The sequence below is a fragment of the Acanthisitta chloris genome, unplaced genomic scaffold (assembly GCF_000695815.1).
Source record: "Acanthisitta chloris isolate BGI_N310 unplaced genomic scaffold, ASM69581v1 scaffold5814, whole genome shotgun sequence".
In the NCBI taxonomy this organism is placed as follows: domain Eukaryota; kingdom Metazoa; phylum Chordata; class Aves; order Passeriformes; family Acanthisittidae; genus Acanthisitta; species Acanthisitta chloris.
The window spans coordinates 85,748-110,000 of record NW_008667678.1 but is presented as its reverse complement, the minus strand read 5'-3'; the positions used below and the strand labels follow the sequence as shown (position 1 = coordinate 110,000).

General features: G+C 37.6%; 1 protein-coding gene across 1 annotated transcript; it reads right to left on the bottom strand.

The window, feature by feature from the left end:
- Window positions 1–2,282: 2,282 nt before the first annotated feature.
- LOC103800229 (eyes absent homolog 4-like) lies at window positions 2,283–19,237 on the bottom strand (the record flags this gene model as incomplete). The annotated part of the gene is made up of 8 exons (XM_009072598.1): window positions 2,283–2,466; window positions 2,853–2,932; window positions 3,780–3,923; window positions 4,061–4,203; window positions 6,127–6,193; window positions 11,392–11,484; window positions 17,931–17,999; window positions 19,113–19,237. Coding segments are annotated over 8 exons (905 nt in total), but the record flags the coding sequence as incomplete, so codon positions are not given.
- Between the last annotated feature and the right edge of the window lie 5,016 nt (window positions 19,238–24,253).

Genomic DNA, 24,253 nt, shown 5'->3' with positions numbered 1-24,253 from the left:
GTGTTGTCTGCAAATTTACTGACAGTGCATTCAATCCCCATGTCCAGATCTTCAATAATAATGTTAAATAGGACCGGCCCTGGTACTGAGCCCTGGAGAACAGCACTAGTGACTGGCTGCCAATTGGATTTAGCTCCAATTAGCATTAAGGAGTCCATGGGTTAAGGAGCTGAATCTTACACAAATGTGGAATGGATGAATTTCTGAGTCCCTTCATACTTTTCTTATGACTTCTGTTGCATATTCTTACCAGGCAAAGCAGACAGAAGATGGCTTCAACATTTCAAACCTACTTGTTTTCTGCCTTGTAATATGTTACTACTTGTCACAAATAGCAGAAAGAGTAAAGTCTATTTCAATTTTCATCTCATTTTTTTTACTTGGGCAATAAATAAAATTGCAACTGATATTAACCCTTGATCTGATTGGGGCTTTATTATGAAAAAAATAAATCCTGTATGTGATTATATATTTGAATTAATAGCTAGCAGAGGTGGTGGAAAAATGAAGTGCTTTGCTGTGTTTAGTCTTAGGTTTTAGTTGGAGTAAGTCTTAAGGACTTAGACAGAAAGTGAACATGGTGAGTACTAAAGATCTGCAGTATGATCTACTGTATCTGAAGTGATCTCCAAGACACTGCACCTCACCAATGGAAATTTATTTTTACAGTGACACAGAAGGGCACAGACATCTCATGCATCACAAAGTGGGTGTTTCACACTCAGCAGAGGGTCGCATGATCAGTGCAACACTTCACAGAAATAAGAAGTAGATGTGGGCAGATTTGTTAAGTTCAGATGGACAGCCTACTTAACAAGAGAACAAGTTCATACGCTTAAACAATCCACAAACAAGAAAAATCTTTACTGTTTCACAGATATGAAGCCTTTGATATTTTTTCAACTTGTTCAAGCTATGTAAGATTCCATTCAATACTAAGGGTGTTTGCAATATATCAATTTACACATTTCTAGGAAATACAGATACATAAGGGAGAGACAATATGGGAAACTGATTTTCTCAAATAAGAATATGAAAGAATAAGAAATGAGCAAGGAAAAGTACACAGGTCATGCACAGTTATCAAAACAGAACTTGTGACTATGCTTTACACTATTAAAAATACTTTATATTTGATTTGTGTCTGTTCTAGATACCCTGCAACTGTTGAAATTTCACCTGATTTCACTTTAACTCTTGGCTTTTTCTTCCTAAATTTGCATTCTGAGACTACTGAATAACATTACATTTTCATCAAAAACCAAGGGAATGTGTATCTCCCCATAGCCATTCTATACAATATCCATATCCATACCATACTATACCACACACATACAAACACTTTAAAAATCAGTCTGAGACAAACATCTCTGGTATTTCAAGCCATGTAATACAATTCTAACATTTTTAGGAAATTTAAGCAGCTTCTATTAAGTATGAGACCTTGCTTATACTTTTCTACCCAGTTTTGCCTTTCCTTTGTACAAATTCATTATAATAATACATTAGTCTTTCTCCTGTACTTTTCAGTAAGATGGTGCAGAAGATCTATGCAGTAAGTTGATTTTGTGATTAAAGCATGAATTTCTCCTCTATTCAGAGTCTGATCCAAAAGCCAGTTTGTTAATCTTTTTAGAAACGTTCGCAGTCTGTGGGTAAAGCAGGCAGTACCCACACTGCTTGAGTGAAGCCAGTGTCCCTGGAAGAGGCTGCTCGAAGAACACAAGTAACAAACCACTGCGCTGTGGTGGCTGTGCACCAGAGGGCAGGGCTGGGCAGGCGAAGGGATCCTCCCCATCTCCTGAGAATGCTCTTTACTTCCAATACTGTTTTTTTTTTTTCAGAGACTTGTGCTAATAACCGCTTTCTCTATTTCTAGTTACATAAATTGGCGAATTAACATGCATGTCTTGTATGCATTTGAATAAAGTCTATGTGCTCTTGCTAGCATGACTGGAGCATGATTAAACGAACAACGGTATCTTGTTTTAAATTCTTTATAGCAATACTTCAGAATGTGTAGGTGGAAACAGGAATGTTCCACTGTCAGTAATACTGACAACCATCTCAGCCAGCAAAAAACTTTATTTAACTAGCAAACAAACTAGACAGGTTTCCTAACTAAACAGAAAAAAAAAGGTTATTTTGGCTAGTTTACATGATAAAGCTTTCTGAAAGGCGTGAGCTTAAAATACCAATATCCAAACAAGGCATTCAGTCAGTGCAAGGTGGAAATCTTGTCTTTATACAGGTAGAGAATAAAACACAAAATTTTTTTTCACCTGAATGTAGATCTGTACCTGGTTGACTAGTCAAGCCAGGGAGAGAGTCCTGTAACTGGTAGGTTGACGATGATGAAGAAGTGCCATCAGCTGTGTTGTTTGAGGTCATATATGCACCATATGTTGATGCTGAGTAATACTGTGCATACTGATTTTGGCCAAAAGCTGTGTATGATGGATAATCCTAAAACAGTGAATGCACCAGAACACTTAGTTAGGTACTGTAATAAGTGAATTTTTTCCATTAATTATTTCTAAGTGTACAATCATATAACTTTTACAAGCATTTTGATGGCTTAGTTTAGCAGTTTTTAAAATTTAAGAATATTTAATTGTTTTGTTTTTAATTTAAGGATATTTACTAAAAGACCACAGGGAAGTTGCTGAAGTATTTAAGTGCCAAAGATGTAACTAGGCTTCCACGGGGATTTTGATCACATTCCACAGCAAACAGCATTGCACAACAGTGAATCTCATTCAATATAACAGATCTAAATCAAAATAACATGCTGTCGTTGGAGTTATGTAAGTCCTTTTGTAACTGGCAAATAAAGATGTTAATATTCATACCTGTTGTGAACTATTGAAGTTTGTAGAATTTGAAACAGAATTGTTTGCATAAATAGTGGATGATGGTGTAAAACTAGAACCTAAAATTAAAAAATACAATTAACCGTTAGAACTTGCTTGTGAATCAAAATAAAATTCTAAACAGAATTAATCCATGTTAAGATGCAGATGAATCAGAAGAAAAAAACCCTTATATTTTCTGTTTAAATAATAAAATATTGTAATGAAACTTTAAAAGAAACAAAGTGCTACTTCCACACATACAGGCATACATTCCTCTTCACACCATGCAAGGAGGATATTAGCAGTAAATCATCTCACCGACTGAGAAAGCATTTTTCAATTTATTGCAGTCCTGCCTCTCCGCAAATATTTTTTTCTCTTTTGCCTTCATTTCTAACACTTTAGCATGTTCACAAAACAAAAAACTATTCAAAGACTATTTAATGATCCGTGTGTTTTTAATAGATCTGTAATCAGGCATGTCCTTGTTTTCAGCATAAATCAGATGATTCATATTGTGATTTGTAATATTCGAAAGATTAACCATTGTATAAGAAGCTTAAAAATGATAAAAATGATCAAAGGGGTAATAAGTGAATTATTAATTGAACAGCAAATAAAAGAATAAATATGAATTAAGGAGTTCTAACAAATTACATTAATCCAAAGAGAAACAAGAGTCAAATTATGTCATACTCACAAACAAGAAGACAAGGAAAAGTGGCTTGTATACACCAATAGATACAACAAATGCGTTGAGTCCTGCCATGTGATTTCACTCCATAAAGAAACCAACAGAAGGTGCAAATATGGACTACAGTGCATGAGCAGATCTAAACTAACATATTATCAAAATGACCACACATATGTGTATTAGTACTGGAAATAAATACTTAGCTTTAAATTTCAGAGGTGGCCACTCACCTGGCATCTGATAAGAGTAGGGTGTTTGGCCTGGCTGTGGGGTGGAAAACCCTGGGCTGTAACTGAGGCACCCGCTCTGCAGCGGTGATTGGGTCTGTGAGAGCCCACTTTCTGTCTTGATGCCTGGCAACATTACACCCAAATCTGTATAAGAAATTAATTTTCAACTGATTCTTTAAAATATTTTCTTACAGTTGGGAAAACAAAGCAGAAAGCAAAAGACATTCATGCCAGCATTGATTTTACTTCTACATAAAGTGTAGTAATAAGAGGTCAAATACCGTAAGTGGGTAAGCTGTATGGCTGTCCTGTCTGTGAGTAGGCTGTATAGACCGCTGGTTGCTGCATTCCTGAATACTGGGTTTGTCCGGCATAGGCAGACATTGTTTGAGCTGCTGGTGTAGAAAGAATGTGTGGATAGGGCCTAAATATCAGGAAAAATAGCATTACTGTGGCAACAAATACTTTGTATGTTGATTCAAGCAATAAAGTAAAGAAAAAGGTTTAAAGATGTCCAAAGGCACATTATTCTGCCAAGTGCTCCTCTTCTGGGATTTATTCCATCCCCCACAGAAATAAGTTGAAAAACATTCTGTCTCACATTCCCCAAGGCACGGTGAATATTTTGTGCTGTCCCATCACTGCAATTTAAGGCTTAAGCTACTGTGTCCAGTTCTAGGTGGGATGTGCCACTGCTGCATGGCTTTGTATGTATTAGACCCCTTTCAGCCAAGATCAGCATGCTTAAATTAGAAAAGCCCCCATGCTTTTCTAATCCAGTGGAGGGAAACTTGGATGAGAAGAATATAGGGAATAAAGAGGTGAATGTTAAAGCTAGTACATTATGTCCTCAGTGTAGGTTCTGGTTCAACAGACATCAAGTCTTTAGCTTCAATGGGAGATGGGTCGTGCCATTTGAGAGTGGCATGAAAAACACTGACGGCAATACTTTGGTAACCAGATGGGCTTTAAATGTTTGGAAAATATGGGCCAGGGAAATAGAATGGAAATAAAAATGGTCCTTTATTTATGAATATTGGGGTTTAATAGAAAGATTGAATAAAATCAAATTTTAAATTTTTGCCCTCCAGAGTTGCAAAAATATACAGAGAAACATTTGTCTTGGATTGTTTTGTAAGTCAAATAAGACTTTATGGACCAAGATTTGAATAAACACACTCTGCAGAATTACACTAACTGAAACCTGGCCATTAAAAGCCATGACTAAATTTCAGATTCTATTTTTTTAATTTTTTTTCTTTCTAATTAGTTCAGCCCAGTTGGCAGCATCTACTATCAGAAAAGGATTGCTTATTAATTTAGATGCCAACAAATTATAACAGTAGATTAAAAATCCTATTAAACATTGTAATGTATTTGGCAATCAAAGTATCTGATAGAATTTGCCAAAACATGTTTTAAGAGGAATGAGGGCTCTTTTTAGTTCAGGCACCTACTTTCTGTATCAGTGAAAATTGGTTACCAACATACAAATTTCTTGAAAAACCTGAAAGAGCCTTATTGGCTACAGTCTCAATGTTTTCTCTTTATCAAAGTCACACAGGTAGCTGTGTCAAATACATGGAAATAATTGGCATACTGGAATCAAGCACCCTTGTGCACAACACTGATCATAGGACAAGCCACCTAATAAACTACCAACTGCAGCACTTTTGGACAAGATCTTCCATGGTGTTTCCTAAAGTTCCCACACGTGCATTCATGTGATTGCCCAAGTCTGTTTTCCTCAAAAAAATCCCCCCAAACACAACAAACAAACAAAACCAAAGAAATTTTCTATTCCTAATAACATTAGCTTAAAAATAATGAAATGACAAGCTAATCTGATATATTTGCTTTTTAAATCTTATCAGAGAGGGATGAGAAAAGGGTGGTTCATGATAGTGGAATGCTTGGAAGTGTTTGGCAATGCTGGCACTGGGAGGGACGGGGACAGGGTTACCTCCCCGTATGCAATTTGCTCATGTAGTTGTGATTTCGAAATATAAACTGCCTCCTTCAAAATATGTCTGTAGATATTGCCAGCACTGTCAAGAGGTTGATGTCTGAGAACATAATAGTCTGATTTTTTTCCTTCTGTTGTGTGCAGATATTCAAGGGTATTTCTTGTGCAGGAATACGGCACAGAGCAGGATCTTACTCTGTACACACTTGAGGAAATAAAAAGTTGGAGAGGGAGCCAGTACTGGAGTCAGTACTGAGGCTTAAGAGTTTTCCTTTTACTCTGTTTCTTCTGCTGCTGAACACTTGTTTGCAGCAAACCACAGAACTGCCTACAGCCAAGGTCAATTCCCTATAAAAGACTAGAAGAAGTGCAGACACTAACTTGGAGGGATATATCTGTGGAGAGTACTGGTGCGCTGATCTTGGACTGTAGCCGCTACTTGTTATTACTGCAAAACAGAAAACAAGAATTGAGCAGTTAGGAACACTGTAAGACCAATACAGCCCAACAGTCTGAACACTAATGCAGCAACATTAGCAGAGAAGCTTATTGAAATTGACAGCTTTTCAAGGAAGCAGATGTCACCTAAATGCAACATCTTAATACAAAAATTAAAAAACTCTCAAATCATTCATTGTTGTGCACAGTTCCTTAGTTAGCATGGGTGTGTTATGCTTTTTCAGCTAGCGTGACACATTTCTGAGTATGCTGAAGAGTCATACATTTCATACATCATCTATGATAATCTTTCTGTAAATCTTTCAAATTTGCAAGTTGCATTAAAAGGGGTATTAAAAAAGAATCTTGTGATTTAATATATGGTATTGCATGGGATTGAAATAACGTACACATACCTTTAAAGTCTCACATTAACAAGTTCAATTTTAATACTGGAGAGGAAAAGCATGTTTTATATGGGTGTGACTAATTTTAGTTAGCTTAGGTGATGGAAGATACTGGATTGAACACTGGAACATTATAAAGAATATACTATTCTTTATAAACAGGCCGATTAGAAGGTATCCACTAACAAGAATATTTTCATTTCAAAGTACACATAAATAGTACTGTTCAGTAGCCATTCAAATTGTGTATGTCTATACTATTCACAGCTGCATTCCTCCAAGAAAGCTAACTGAACAATAGTCATATCCCATTAAAATTTCATTTAGAAGTGGTGCTCATACTGGATTAATTCCAAGTGTTTCGAAGTTTCTCTTTCCTTTAGCCATCTGTCTTGACTAAGACAGATGGATTCCAAATATATGTACTCTAAAGTGTTGAACCAATCCCTTCAGAGCAAATCCATACTGGGCAAACATACAGAGTGTCTTTATTAGGCCATCTGCTGTTCATTCACTTTTCAAAAGATTAAAGTAGTACACAATGAAGTACTGGAATTTCTTCAGTCTAATCAATCATAGTTGTACTTCAAAGTGTACCCTCTTCCTGAGTTATTCGTAATGGTAGTAGAAATGAACATTCAGAATTATATAAGTGACAAATAGGTTTAGGTTCCTAACTATTTTATGAAACATGATATATTTCTACATCCAGGCCTAATTAACATCTTTCAGATCTATTGCTTTGAACATATGCAGAACTTCATATTTTTAAACCTTGCTTAAATAAATTTAGAATGTGTAGGACTTAAAAGGAAAATACAGTAGAAGAAAAACAATTAACTGCTTTTTAAAATGTGCAGTTGAGTATGGCTTGAAAGTAAAGAAGAACTGGATAACTTTTAAAATATGTGCACCAGATTTCATAAACAAGTTGCTGATTGAAAAGATGCTGAGGGTTTGCCTGTGATGGAAATCTGCTAAATTTCATTTTATGTGGATATTCTTGTTTTTTTAAGAATGACTTTCCATGGTTTAAGGTCAACTCACAGAGCAATCTGCTACATGTGCAGGCAGCTATTCCCAGAGTTAGACAAACCTATAGCTCTGTCTATCAGTATAATCAATCTATAAAACTCTAAGGGATGCTCTTATTTATTTAAGGTTTGATGAGTAATTAGTCTTACGTGTTGTATCCCTTTGACCTTTCTAAAGACAAGCAATAGCTAGCAGACTGACCTTGGTGATTCTCAGGGCAAGCAACTTTTGTGATCCATTATTGGCTTACAGGATGTTTTTTACCTGTAGTACTACAATTTTTGTCTGATCATTTGCTGGATGAGAGCTCACCGACTAATCAGTTTGATTAAAGCGCATTTACCATGCCACCACACCTTATGTAAACTACAAAAAATTAGTTGCTATTAATTTCTATCACTTAAGCTATAAAAAACTGTTTGTCAGTAAAAAATGTCCTGCCTGTTTTTTCACTCTTTCTGCATATACCTTATTTTATTTTATTCAGAAAAGAAAATAGAATACTTTTGGAATGTGTCTGGGTTTAAATATCCTTTTTCCCCGCAATTTTCCCTGATGATACTACCAGTTGTATGGAAGAAAGACAAAAAGAGGCAAGACTAAAAAATCTGTTCCTTTCACTCATTGTCTGTAACTTGTCCCAGCGATCTGTGCATTACATTTTAGTCTATGAGTTTAAGAAACACAGGGTCTAAGACTGATTGTAACAGAACATTATGACTGACTGAAGCCTGTGGATTACACCTGTATCTCATAGATCAGACTGGCAATTCTAAGGGTTATCAAACTTAAACAACTTTGGCTTCTCTATGGCCTCCTAACCCTACTTCTAGGGACTATTGGCAATGGAGGAGATGGTGGAGGCAGGTTGCCATGGGTTTTGTAACTGTGCCACTTTATATAGCCAGAATAGAGCTAAATGATGGTTTGTGTTGCTTATATTAAGAAAAAAAAAAAAACAAAACTCTTTTTTTCTCAGAAAAACTCAAATATTCCTAAAACTTTGCTACTTAAATTTACCAGGGGGCAGGTATAAGGCCCTTGACCTCTCCAGTTCCCCTATGACACTGAGGGCATATTCCAGTCCCCACAAATGCTGTTTCACAGAGGGCACAAGAAGGTGACAGCCAGCTCTGGCCAGGTACTCCCTTAGCTCAACTGGCCAAGGTAGCTGTGCAGGGTTTAAATGACCATTAACTGTTTTAATAGCATACATTGTGTTCAGGCTGGAATTTTGTATTTTTTGATTACATGTTTGAAAAATTCTGTGCAAAAAGGTTAAGTTAAAAGGACGTCATTTAAATAATGTCACAATCTCTATCTATCTCAGTTCAAGGTTGTGCACCTCTCCACATCCTGTGATTGCCCACCCCAATGGGAGTCTGCTGCATCACTACAAAGCTTCACTGATCTGAATTACCAACTGACCTTCTCTGAAGGAAAAAGAGCAGAAATGGGAGTGTACAGCGTGACTCTTCAGCTCAGTAAGCCATACTAAGAGGGGCTCCCAGGGCAGCTCTGTAGGACAGGGGAAGCAGAGCCCTAAGCATGAGCTGCAGCCCTGAGCAGGAGCTTGCTCAATCCTAACAGCAGCCTGGGCAAGGCCACTGGGGCAACTATCATCCTAAATTCGAAAGATCTATGTGCTTTATCTTTTCAACTTCTCAATTGACAATTCACAGAATCACAGTTTTCTGTGAAGTCTAATCTGTCTCTCTTGCCCTATACCTCACACAATCTATCTGACCACCACTTTCTGTGTTACAGCTGGTCATTAGGGACAGACCTGACTACTTTACACCCCACAGGGCTTGTTCAGCCTTCTGCTCAGTTCCAGGGCAGGTCATGTGTTTTGATTGCCCTTGGAGCATGGAAATCAATTTTAATGGGTAGAGTATTAGATGGAGAGGATTTCTGAGTCTGATGGCAGAGTCTCAAATGGGTCTCATCACCAGGAGTTCTGTTTTCACCCATGTCTCATCTTTCAGTATTTATTGTCTTTGGCAACTTGTTAAACTTCCCAGATGACCACTCAGGTTAAAAAAATCAGTGAAATACTGTGTTTTGAGAGTTTTTTTCCCTACAAAACTAGAGTCAACCAAATTCTTCAATTTGCAATTACCTGTAAAAGGCAATCATGAAAGTAATGTATTCAATCTTCATGAAAGGCTCAATGCATTATGGAGGCAGCTCTGCATCTCACTCTGATGATGAAGACTGCACATCACCTAGACAGGCAGACTATTGATTTCCCACTGTGAATGACTGTACCCATTTAATGCTTGAGTTTGTGGCCTAAGCTGAGAATCAGGTTCATATTTCTTTTGAGTATGCAGGTGGCTAGCAGGCAAAAAAAGGAAGGCTCAAATTCCTGCTTCTTTTTTTGGGAGGCACCAACTTTCCAAATATCCAAAGTGTTGAGATCTCAACACTTCTTTTGAAGTCAGTGGAATCTGACAGGTGAGTGGCACCTGGGGAAATCAAGATGTTACTTAGCTATATAACCCTGAACTGCAGACTGCAATTTTTGGCATCCCTTCATGAGAATGTTGCCTTAGCCATGTTTTACACATGAAATACAACTCAACTGTCTTAAATACATGGCAGAAGCTGAGAAAAGTTTCACCAACAATGAGAAAATCATATATATGGTTGGACATTTTATAATCTGTAATCATTACTAATAGCATTTTAGCAGTAGGTAACAACATAGTGAAAAAACTTGTTAGACTTTAAGTTGATGGAGTTCCCTTGAGTACAATTATAATGAGAACAATATTTTCATTTTTTCTAATCAGAAATAGTATGTGCTTGCCTTACATTTCACTACAGATCTTTTCTTCAGGCATTAAATTTGTTATAAATATTTCTCTGAATAATCAACTTTGGAGTAAAAGTGATGCCTAAAAGACAATTCCAGAAACATACACTCAATTTTTAAAATATTTTAATGATCAGAAACATTGTGATTTCCAAAATATTGTAAATAGGGTTTGACTACCTAAGTCTACCAAAGTAATAGCACCATCAGTGTAGTGTGGTGATTCCTGGCTTCAGTGACTTTTCAGTCAAGCCATTACTGAACTGAAATTTACAGATGCAAAATTTATTCTTCCTCCTCTCCTTGCCAGTATTAGCAGGATTCAACTTAATGATTAGAAGGCAGATTATCAGTACTTTTCCACAGTTCATCACTTTTTAATAATTTATAGGGATCTACTTAAAAACTGCTGAATTTTTTTAAGTAGTAATTGAAACTTACCGTTATTTAAAGTAAAATATAGACTTTCTTTTCATGAAAAGCAAGTAACATGGCAATCTGGTTGATGTTTACACTAACACACTGCTGATAGAATTAAAAAGGTTGCCACTTAGATATAACCTTTAAGATTTAAAATTTTACAAATTAGCATGGCTGTTACAAATACAATCCATTTTGTCTTCCTAAGATCATACAAGGCTAACCTTGAGAAAAAATCTACAGCACCACAATAACAGTACTACTATAAGAATTTTGCATATAGCAATCCTATTATCAACATCACTAAAGCTTAAGATCACGCCTCATGTAAATTGCGAAGCTGCATTTACAAAAATCAAAAGGCTATTATTCATATTGTTATTATTATTACTATTACTATTATAAATGTTACTTTATTGACATCTTTTCAAGATTGCTTCCATGCAGTGCAATGTTCATTAGTGAAGGTTATTAAATGCTACATTAACATGCATCTAACAGAATGTGATCTTTTTATGGCTTTACCTGACCCAGTAAATGTGTCAAGCGATCCATCTCCAGTTGTTGTTGCTGTTTCACTGTTGTTCATGGGTTCTGTTTTGACTGCAAGAAGAGACACTACATAGAAGAATAAGTAGACATGAGATTTTACTTCTAAATTTGTACTGGAGTCCTCATGCCAGTCTCACTAGAGGTAGTCCAGCTAGAACAAGCATGCATGCAACAGCTTCAACCTTCACTCTACCGCTGCAGCGAGGCAATCTACGCTAGCTCTGTCTGGAATGGCCATGCATCTACATAGCTTTTTATCTGTGCATTCGTCTATCTATTAGTTTTAGTAATTGGAATATCTTCTGGAGAGATTTCAACCTAAATCGAATCGATTCCAACAATTCCCTAAGAGTAGCAGAGAGGAAGGAAACATTAGATGTCAAGGGATGTAGCACATAACAAAAATAGTTTTACCTGACAAGTAAAACAAGAGTAATATGGTTTCATGCTCATATAGAAGCAAATTACTTTCACAGCATTCTGCCTTTTCCCTTCCCCTTTTACAGAGTCTGTGGGGGGCTTTTTGAGCTAGGTCACCAGCAAGCAATTTTCCATAAATGAAGAGCAAAATTTGAAAGAAAAAGGCCCCCAAAGAAGTAGAGCAGTACACAAATGACAGCCACAACATCAGCTTCTACCTCAGAGGTTACCAAATGTTTGTCCACTCTGAACACAAATTATTTCCTACAGATCGTCATGCAGTCTTACCATCCAAGCTCTAACTGAAAGCACCACAGAGGCAATACGAATTTTATACTTTATTATGTTACCTGAACAGAACATCTGGCTTGGACTTTTGTAATGGAGTTTGGGAACCACCCAGTAGTACAGAACATACTGCAGCTTATATTAGCTGTCTCAATGGCAAATGTAGAAACCCTCAACAAGTTATCACAACTACTTTGTGAAGGTCACTTAGGGTTGGGCACGAACATTTATCACATATATATCAGCAACATGCTTATGGATGCCACAGGACCAGTTGGTGTCCAGGAGCACAGAATGAAGTGGCACTGTGAACATACACAAACCACTACCACAGCTGTATGCCAGGTATCGAAATTCTGAGGACGCAGCCTGGGATTTGTGAAGAAGCCTTCGCTGTGACAGCTGGGCTGGCAGAGCCCCCACAGCAGGCATGACATGTGCCAAGGAAAGGCATTTTCTGCCAGCTGGTTACCTGATGCCTCTGAGGAGCATCAGCTAAGCTGACCAAAGCTCTCATCTGTCAACATCACTGCATCCATGTTTAACTACACTGGCAACTGCATGTGACAGGGGGAAATTTTGTGTTCTGAGCTGGCAATGTATTTAAAAACTATGAAAACTATGCCTCAGATTCAAATCACCTAACCTAGGCATATAAAAGGTGCCTACAAATCTCCCTTTATGTTTATTTGAGACAGAGAGGTACTTTCAGAGTTAATTTAGTCCAAGTACAGCCTGAGCTGCCCTCAAGTTCACCATCTCTCTTACAGTCTGTAATCTCTCCTACAGCCTGTATTGGAAAACATTATGGATAAGGTAAACAAAGAATTTGGCTTTCTCATGCAAAAAGATGTCCAGAATAACACCTACAGATCCATTCTGCTATTCTTCCCTGTGTCTGTGAGCACAGCGCTCACTGGGAATTGCACAGCTACCAGTAGAGCTGCCTGTGACAGGCCCTGCGTGAATTACCTCTCCTACAAAATCAAATCCTATTTCCAGTCATACTGCTTAATGAATTTTATTTCACAAAGTCATGTGGGATGCTGCTGATGTCTACAACTGTGTAAGTGACCTATGCTGACTTCAAAGGGAACCCGTTTAGATCAAGCAGGAGAAACTGGGATGTATTGTCTCTGTGACAGGGAGAGTGTCCTGCACCACTGTGGGTGTCTCAGGGTCAATCAAACCACGTAGCATCTTCTTGCATAAATTATACAGTTGTCTCTTTCCATTTACTGTCCGAGATGAAAAAAATTTGAATGTGTCTTTTGAATGTTAACTTGTTTCCCCTTAGTAAAACTACCACACCCATATAGTCTCCCTGCAAGCAGCAAGATATTCATTCAGTATGGAATCAGTGGGGAAGAATCTTAGCCCCATTTTTTCAGGCTGTTGTGCACTCCTTATCATTCTGCTGAATATTATCTTCTCATTATAAAAAAAAGCAAACCCCAAAACCCCCAAACCTATGACAAAAATTACCAAAAATGAACAAAGTAATTCATGAGAGTAATCAATCATTCCCATTTATCTATCCACACGAGAAAGATGCCATTTTATTTTCATCAGATCATCAAAACACACATCAAGAAAAAGCTTAAGGATCATTTGTCACAGAATGATTGCCTCCACTGAACCTGTCAGTCATGTGGCACATGTATTGTTGCCTGAAACATGAAAGGTAACTAAATTAAGTTATTGTCTGATTACTACATACAGATGTCTGCATGAACTTCTGAAAAGTGTGGATATCTACCCACATGAAAAGAAGTAGTTATTACTACCATTATCTCCTTCTATTCAAGAAGGTATTTCATTATTGCCCATACTGAGCTACAAACCTATGTTCAGTATTGCAACCAGAAAAACAGTATGTGCTTAACTGGTACATTTAACAAAAACTTCAGCAATGGATTCAAATGTTTACTTTAGAATTGTGTCTAGTTCTCGTTAATGCCAGTGCACTTTCTTCAGTACCAACAGATTGTGTCATGCAGAAAAGGATCTAAACCAAAAGAAACTCTCTCCTGTAGGTAACTTGAGGACAAATATTTTACTGGCACTGTGCTTTGTTGAAAAACACATGTAGAAAGTATTTTTATATGTGCTTCATTTTAAACAGTTCTACTTTGTTGCATTCAGTTTTATGTCAGTAAGGAATTCATCAAGGTCTTTCCTCAGTGTAGCTAGATATTTTGACTACTACCTAATTTTTTAATGTAGCATGTCATCAAACCAAGAGGGGAAAAAGCACAAAGCTAACTGAGGAAAAAAAAATAGTTCTAACATCAGATGAAAAAACCCAGGAACATTTAAAGCTGAAATCAAAATAAAAGCTGATATCAATTAAAAACACAGAATCATCCCTAAGTTTTCCACATATGGGATAAAGCATGGTTCTGATACTACTATGGCAACTTCCTAACCATAATGCAGACTATGAGTTTGAACCAGCATTTTGCACAAATACTTTAAAGACTATACCTTTAATATTCAATTTTTTCAGTGTTGATGAGGGGCTTTTGGGGTTAACATATTTGTTTTGGGTTTGCAGGGCCAGGGAGGGGCAGTAGGGGGGCTACAGGGGTGGCTTTTGTGAGAAGCTGCTAGAAGCTTCCCAATGTCCAACAAAGCCAATGCCAGTGGCTCCAGGAGGGACCAGCTGCTGCACCAAAGCTGAGCCAATCATTGGTGGTAGCAATGCCCCTGTGATAATATATTTAAGAGAGTTACTGCACAGAGATAATTGTAGACAGAGGAGTGAGAACATGTGAGAGGAACAATTATGCAGACACCAAGGTCAGCAGAGAAGGAGGGGGAGGAGGCACTCCAGGCACCAGAGCAGCCTGTGGTAAAGACATGGTGAAGCAGCTGTCCCTCTGCAGCCCATGGAGGTTAACAGGGTACTGAGATCCACCTGTAGCCCATGGAGGAGACCCACACCGGAGCCAGCAGATGCCTGAAAGGAGGCTGTGACCCTGTTGGAAGCCCATGCTGGAGCAGCTTCTGGCAGGGACCTGCAGATCTGTGGAGAGAGAACACCCACACCAGAACAGAGTTCCTGGTAGGGCTCATGATCCTGCAGGAGACCCATGCTTGGAGCAGGCTGTTTCTGAGGGACTGGACTACACCCTGTGGAGAGTGACCCACACTGCTGCAGTTCATGGGGAACTGTAGTCCCTGGGAAGGACTCACACTGGAGAAGTTCATGGAGACCTGCCTCCCATGGGAGGGACTCCATGCTGGAGCAGGGGAAGGACTCCCCTCCCTGACAGCAGTGGTAGTAACAATGTGTGATGAACTGACCATAGCCCCCACTCCCCATCTCCCTGCACTGCTGGGTGGGAGGAGATAGAGTTGGGAAGGAGGGTTAGGGGGATGGGTTTTTAAGGTCTTTTTTATATTCTCATTATCCTGCTCTTACCTTGTTGGTAATAAAATCACATAATTTCCCCAAGTAAAGTCTGTTTTTCCCATGACAGTATTGAGTGACTGATCTCTCCCTGTCCTTATCTCAACTCATGAACCTTTTGTTGTATTTTGTCTGCCCTGCCTATTTGTGGAGGGGGGTGATAAAGTGGCTTTGGTGGGTGCCTGCAGCCAGGGGTTTTTCCCATGACAGTATTGAGTGACTGATCTCTCCCTGTCCTTATCTCAACTCATGAACCTTTTGTTGTATTTTGTCTGCCCTGCCTATTTGTGGAGGGGAGTGATAAAGTGGCTTTGGTGGGTGCCTGGCATGCAGCCAGGGTCAACCTGCTATGATATTGAAAGAGTAAAGATAAAATGGAAAGCAATCTCAAGCTGGAAACAAATTTGTGTGCTTCTAACAGTAAAAACTGCACATCCTGATTTTCGCTGGGATAGAGCAAGCAGCTACATGGTGCTTAGTTGCCAGCTGAGCTTAAACCATGACAACATGCTAACAGAGCAGAACTACCACCATCATCAGGTGCTGGGGCATATGATGTGCAAGGACAGATAGAAGAAACTGGAGGAAGAAAAGGCTGAGGGGACATCTAATTGCTGCCTGCAGCTATCTAATGGAAAGGTACGAAGATGACAAAGAACAAAGGCACACTCATCCCAAAAGGTGTCCTGGGAAATAACAGGTGGGAAGAGACACAAGCTGCACTAAGGGAAAAATCCAATTAGATGCAGGAGGAAAATTCTTCATCATGAGCAGAGTCAGGCCCTGGGACAGGTGTCCAGAGAGGATGTACACCTCCATCTTGGAGATATTCAACATTCATGCTGCCTTGAGCAGCATGAACTAACTGCAAAGTTGGCCCTGCTCTGAGCAGCACTTGGGCCAGCTGACCTCCAGGGATCTCATCAAACTTCATTATTCTAAGTTGAAATCAGAATACAGCTCCAAGAGATGACAGCTTCTACAATATGTGTTCTTTACTTGACGAAAGGACTTAGCAGATCAAAATGACTACTATTCTGCCGACCTCTTCTTTTTTTTTTCCCCCAAAGTGTCCCCCTATGTTAAGGACTGAAAATAAATGCAGAGTTTTAGTGGCAAGGGGTGTTACTACTATTCATGATGCTGGACTAGTAATTACAATAGCTGTTATAGCAAACAAGTCTGATTAAAAGCTCTCTTAAAACAATACATCACACTGCTTGTCATAGGAATGACTTTTCTCTATATTTTAGCAAACCTTAGGGAGTTTTCAGGGGATATACGCAATTAGAAACACAATTCTAAACATTCTACTGCCTATGGAAAATCAGATTTAATGCAAGCAATGCAAAGACTTTCATAGAACATCACTACTAACAATAAATACTTAAATTATTACTTTCCACATTTATCTGAACATGCTGAACAGGTAACAGAGCTGACAGACCAGGTTAGCTCCATAGTTCCTTAAACTTAAATTTTTGCAACTGAGCAGAAGCATGGAATGAGTTATTCTAGTGCAAATGGTCTTTTGTGCTCAAGTCAACATTTTTCTTTGGTAAATTTTCTATGCATATGTGTTTTACAAATGGCAAAGTAATTCTGATTTTTTTTTAAAGGAAAGGTTTTGACATCTTCCTAACTTTATTCCAAACCTGCACAGCTTAAGCACCTTTGTAATGACTTGTAGAGAAACATGGTGATGCATGTTTAAACCTATGATTAATCCCATATGTACTGTAATGGTGTCATATACAGAATTATTATTAATCATTACAACTTATGACAATTAATAATACATGTCAGGAAACTCATAAATGAAAACATCAGCTTGGAAAACTTGGCCAAATGTTTGTAAAGTGGAAAGTTGCAAGTAGTAGCACACTAGACATAAGTTTTGATTAATAATGAAAGTCCTAGTAGGACTAGTAACAATAATGTCAACCTTGATTTGTGCTCAGGTAATCATGCAATGCTGTACCTAAACCCAAAAGGAAAGCAAATGGGCATTCTGTGGAAATTCTATTTGTCCAACTTCCATCAATGCTGACTACTGGCAATTCCCAGCAATGTTGAACACTATGAAGCAATCCCAGTCAGAGTATGTAGACAGTTAAGCTAATTATAAGCAGGTTAAATTCTCCTTGCTCATCAAACAACTTTCAATGTATAGCAAGATAACTAGTTATTGCAACTTTCTACCAGTTTTCTGGCTATGGGAAGAGCCTCTGAGAAGGGGTAGAAAAAAAAGTGTGGGGAAAAAACCCACATGAGAATGTTCAAACCACATAGCAAAAGAACACAGCAAACCAAGAAAGATGTCACATGTCACACAGCAGTCGGGGAGACACACCACCACACACATGCACTGTACCAGGGTCTCTCATACTTGTTGCAGAGGAGGGAGTACTGCAACTCAGCAACCAGTCTGCTGTATTTAACACAGTCATGTTGTCTCCTGAGAACAGGAATGGTATAACAGTTCATTCTTCCAATGTCTCTTTAGTGTACCTGAATAGTCTTCCAAGGCAAGTAAGTGTTTTTGCACTTTAAACCAAGTCTTTTACAGCACTGTATTATGTTAACTGGTTTATTTATGCACACATAATAGAAAGGCATCTGGTTATTAGTGTTCTTTAATGGTAGGCTTGAAGTTTTCCCTTCTCTTTATGCCAGTACAAAGATTCTATTTAAAAATACGGTTCAGCTTTTCTCTGCAGAGTCTTGCTACCATCACAGGCCCATATAGTTTTTACTGACATTGACAGACTTTTTCTTTTTTTAAAATAGGGATAAGTGAAGAAAATGCTTTACATTGAGGCCAGAAAGAACAAACTAAAAAAATTTTCTTAGTGCCAAATGTTAAAATAGACAGCAGTGTATGAGCTTAAAAAAACAGGACTAAAACTCTAGCTTGACTCACATCCATGGTGTGACTCTCATGGCAACTAATGGGAACAGGACTGTACCTCAGAATGTGGTACCCTGCCTCCCACTGCTCCAATTCAGCTACAGCAGAACCAAGTATCTGTGATGTAGCTGCATGGTAGTGCTGTCCCTACAGTAACAGATACAGCAGTAATAACCTGTTACCTCAGAGGAAAATCTAAAAATCTCTTTATGACAACTTTAATTACCTCCCAAGAAATGAAATTCATAATGAAAATAATTACATAAGCCTAATTTTGATTCATTTCTTTTGCCAGAGATTTTAATTTACCCAAAATGTGTGTAGCGCAAGAGTATAAGAGTAAATTATGAAGTATGACACAGAAATTATTTCAAGTTACCAACAGGTATAAGCAAACCTTTAACACTTTGTTCAAATCAACCTTTCCAAGATTTTCCTTGTTTCACCTTTGCGCCTTATTTCAGTTCTGCCTCTTACTTCAATTGGTGCAAATCAAAGTGATGTTGGAATTAGAGATTTACATTTATATGACTGCCATGTTTTCATAATTCTTGCTGGATTTATAAATGGGCTTGTGGTCATTCTTGAAATTATGTTAAAATTGCATATAGCTAAAAACTAGCCAAAACTTTCTGTGTGCCAGCAGTGTCTTATACTTACCTCCTGTTCCATTTGTTGTAACTGATGTGCTACTGAGATTAGATTTATCCAGTTTGGAGCTACCTGGTGCATCACTACTTCCAACAAGATTATGAGGACTGGCTAGATCTTGCATTTCCATAGACCTGTTTAAAAAGAAGGTGGCAGTATTAATGCATTGTGATACTATCTATAAGAACCTGATTTTTCTATAATAATTTTTTTCAATATGGAGCATTTGCAATGCAGCCAGATTAAGAAATCGATACCTGTTCCTTTGACATCTTATTTGCTTTTTAGCAAACCTAGGAAAGTAGCTAATAATTTTATATGAACAGCAACACCACCAGGATTTTTCACTTTTCTTTAGGTGTGATGAGGTAAGGGACACAGGCTTATGAAACTGCTCAAAGAGCTTGTAAAAGTTGTGCATGAGATAGTGCACAAATATGGATGGACAGATAGAGGACTAAATGGACAAGTGCAGGTGTACAGGTATTTCTTAGAAGAAAATAACTGAGTGAAAAGTCAACGATTACACAGGAAATCAAAATAGGAACTTCCACCTCCCATTGTCTGTATTCCAAACACCAGCAGTCACTGCATCTGCAGGAAATCATAGGAACAGATCATACAAATGAATAAACAGGGATTTCATGTACATCTGAAAGATTTTTCACTCTTACAAATGTGTATATTCCTAATAGATCACTTGCTTTTCTTTTTTTTTTTTCTTTTTTTTCTTTTGAGTATTTCTAGGAAGTTTGCAAAATTTCAGATGGATTTAGACTGCAGTGGATTTCAGAATCACAGTTACACTGGGTGCCTGGAGATGTATTTCATGCAGTGACAACAGATCTGCCTTTCTCAGACAAAGCAGATGAAGTAGATGAGGAACATTTCTTGTTAGACCAGGAACTGCAATCAATTTGCAGTATGTGCTTGCCTATTCCCTGCTTCATTTATAAATTAATTACACAGACTTTTTTCCCCAAAGAAACATTTCTGCTATATATAAGCAAAGTTGCCAGACCATCTGCAACAGAACAATTTACCATATGTATACTACAAAGGCCAACAGAAGGATTGTCTTACAGAGCTGTAAAAGACCAGTTACATTGCATAAGACTGAGATGGCTAGGAAAGAGATGAATAGTTGGGATAGTTCAGTAAGAACAACAGCTTCTGCATATTCATATTATGACCAGGAAAATCAATGGCAAATCATTAAGGCAACACCCAGAATTGTAAGTATTTATTCCAAGTTTCACTTTGAAATTGCCTGTCTTCTGTGCTCCACACGTCCTCCTCTGTGGGAGGAAAACTCAAACAAAACCCCACCACTTTTCTGTCAAATATGAGTCTGCTGTCTGAATTTTTTTTTCCCTCCAGATACTGAAATTATCTCCCATTTTGTGCTCTTAATTCTGTTGATCTCTTGGATGCATTAGCTTCCCTCACACTGTGGTCATTTAATCCAAGACACAGTGCAGAGATTTCGAGTCCTGAATATGTTCAAGAAAATGTATGAATTATTACATCTCAACCGGGAAAATGAACGAAGGCCTTACCCAAAGGCACATGAAGAAAAGAATCTCATTTACTTGGGTAAATGCTTAAGTCAACCATGAGATGCACCGATATAACACTGGCAGGGCAGCCTCCCCAGCAGCAATCTGGATGAGCAGGAGAAAACTGATATTGCTGGAGGACATGCATCAGCAGGCAAGAATTTTATAGTCGTATTCAAGGAAATTCAAAGGGATAAACTGAGATTTGAACTGCGTTGAACCCAATTTCTTTGTCTAATTGTATATACATTTCTACACATCTGTCAGCAGTGCATTATATTTATTGTCTACTGGAAACATGATCAGTGTTAGACGAAATAAAATGCACTCAAGTGGTTTACAAGTCTGTCAGTTTTTGTTTAGTAGTTTCTGTACAAGGATAGCAGCTAAAGGTTAAAAAAAGTCTGTGAGTTTCCATCTTGTATGTATTTAAGGGAGCAGAAGAATGCTGCATAAAATAAACAATGTGTGTTTCAGTGCATATACAGTGTAATGCTCCCCACGTGTGCACTTGGCAGTTTTAAGTGTCATGATTTCCTGTTGAAGTACGATCAGCCCACAGATACCTAATGGGCAGTTCCAGCTTAGAAAGTTCACACATGCTTTTTTTCTTGGTAAGCACGAAAATTACAATAATTTCTTTTCAGACAGGCATGTATCATCACCATGGATGCAAATTCTTCAGCATTATTTCATAAGCAAGATCACTGGTTTACCTAGCTAGTGTATTTAAGAAGTATCTGTCTTAAGCCCTTTTCACACTCAAATGAAGCAGGTTTTCTTACCCAGATCAAATTCTATTAGTCAGAAAACTGACTTTCCTTTGCTTGGCAAAGAATATAGACAATCAAACTTTGTAAAAGGAATAGTTTTTGTTCCATATGAGTATGAAGCTTTCTGTGCAGAAAAGTATTTTAATTGCCTTAATTTCTTTTCAATAGCAAATGGCATCCCAGTTCACAGACATGGCAAGTTAATTAGCTAAAACAATTTTAAAAGTAGTGAATTCACAAATACATATTTTCTCCACAGGAATGAAAGACATCTTGCACTTATTGGTAGTCTCTTAAAATGAAAAAGATATCCAAGCCAATAAAAAGTTTCACAAAACCATGTGTATACATTCTACTTATCCTGGGTGCCTCATCCTGTGTGAACAAGCACAGGGATTATTTTAATATACCCCTACGTGATTTTCTTATTGAAGTGCACATTACCTTCTGTGTAACACATGTCATTCAATTCACCTTTCTGGATGCATTTAGTTTATCTTTAGCCTAAAAAATTCTCAGGAAGATGTAACAGACTTACTAAAATCTTACCTTTCAGTGAATGGAGGATTCAGGAAAAATGCTTAGTAAAATGGATGAAATAATCCCAACATCTTGAATTCATTTTGTCAAACTAAATGTTTATCAGAGTCCTGCTTTCACTGACTTAATCAGAAGCAGGTTTGGATTTACTATGTGTTTTCCTGTTCTAAAAAAAGAAGCTTAAAAGGGTGATCTCTGAAGGATCAATTAATACTTCTAAGTTTATGCAGCCACTTATTAAAGACTGTTTTCTAGTAAATGCATTGTTTCAGTTTAGACAAAATAAAGTCTGTTGTTAAAGCTGCTTAAAAAACTACACTGTACAACTTTTTTTTACTTTTTGTTTCTCTGCCAGGCACATAACTGAGCTTTAGTCTTCCCCCTCTTGCATTGTCTCAGACTGCTTTTTAAAATAATTAAGTAAAATGCTAAATTGTATGAAAAGATATATTTTGAGAGGAAATGTATTACTTGCTAAGAAGATGTTTTAATTCTATCTTGTCTGTTTGTTTGAAGAAGATTAACAGGATTCCCAGCTTCTGAGTGAAAACCTGAAATCTGGTAAAACAGATTTGTCTTTTATTCTGCTTTGGCTACATTTTAAGTCTTTGAAAATTGATATTTACGCATGCTTAGTGGATCGTTTCAGAGGCTTACTGGAGAAGTCTCTAAAACACCCCATTTCACAAAAGAATCTCCCAGATCTCCGTCAGCTTTAACGCCAACCTGTGGACAACCCTACCAAACTTACATGGGTTTGTATCAAAAATACGGCTGTGTGGGAGTGCTGTGCCTTCCTCATTAAGAGCACATTTTGTTTCCTGCCTTGAAGTGACATCTTATCAAGGGTTAACCTATGCCTAGAAGGGGATCAAAGAACAGCATCCAAAGAGACAAATCTCCCCCCGCTCCATCCCATCTTTATAGGGGTGGAGGAACAGAACTTGTGCTACATGCCAGACCACCAAAGTGCTCAGACCAGCACCATAACCCAACCTAGCACAGGAAGGTTTAAATGTGGCTAGTTATGAGTGCCCCATTTGACAATTGCATCTCTGTATTTCTGTGTAGCTTTCGCTTCTATTATTTTAAAGGTGAAAAGCTCAACCTTTACTTCAAGGGCTGTGTTTTTAAAATTCCTGGTTTGTTTTTTTTTGTTTCATTACAGTCACATATCCACTTGTGCACTGCTTTTCTCCAGGGAAGTTAAAATCTATTTTCAGAAAATCTAGGGTTTTATAACTCTGTTAGCCATTTGCAGTTCCAATTTAACTATTATTAACATGGGCTAAGAGCTGGGTCCTTCCACAATTTGTAATTCCATTGATTATTCATTAATGATACAAGTAGATCATATTTAGATAATTATCTTCTTGAAGCATGTTTTAAAATACAAACTTTTTGCTGCACAATCTACTTTTACTACAGTTCAAACAGTTTTTACCAAGAAGATTGAAAACATGAAATCATTTATCAGATTCATAGAAGAACAGATATTCTAATGTTGAAGTCCTTCAAATCCCAGCCTTACCAGAACAGTGTACAGATACTAATTCCTCTCTGTGCACAATTTGCAGCAAATCCAAACTATAGGAGAACTGAAAGAAGGACTAGCTAAAGGTTATTTAAAAATTAATAATTTCATTTAGTTTATAAATTAATTGGAACAATTTTTTAAAAGAGTTTATAAGGTTTTTTCTTTTTAAAATTTTTAATAGGAAATTCACTACATAACATTCTTTATTGGAATCTTACTAAACTTCATTGTCACAAAATTCCACATTATCTAGGCTAGGGTTTTTTTTGGTCAGTTTCCCCCTTTCTTTCCTCATATCCCTTCTGTTGTAAGCCCAGTTCTTATATACCACAAACTTTCTCACAGAAACCTGGAGTCTTGTCCAATTAAGATGTCAGTTACTTTGGAGCTTCTGAAAGTAAACAAACAGGGAATTTCCCTTTATTTAAAATTAACTTTTAGAGAAATAATAAAGTTGGGTAAACGAGCTGTTCAAACTCTGCTAAATCTCTTTCCTGCTGCTGTCAGCTCAGCTCTCAGACCAACTACATAGTTCTGAAGACAAGTAGGGTTATTCTTTTTTTTCCATTTCCCACACCTTTTTAAGCCAGATCTTTCAGTCATGTTCTGAACAGACTAGCTAGTTCACCTCTTTTTCATGTGCTGTCTGAACTAGCTCATACAAGCCTTTCACTCTGACAAAATGAATCTAAATAAATGCACATACACAAATATCATTAGTTCAATAAAATCTCCATAAAA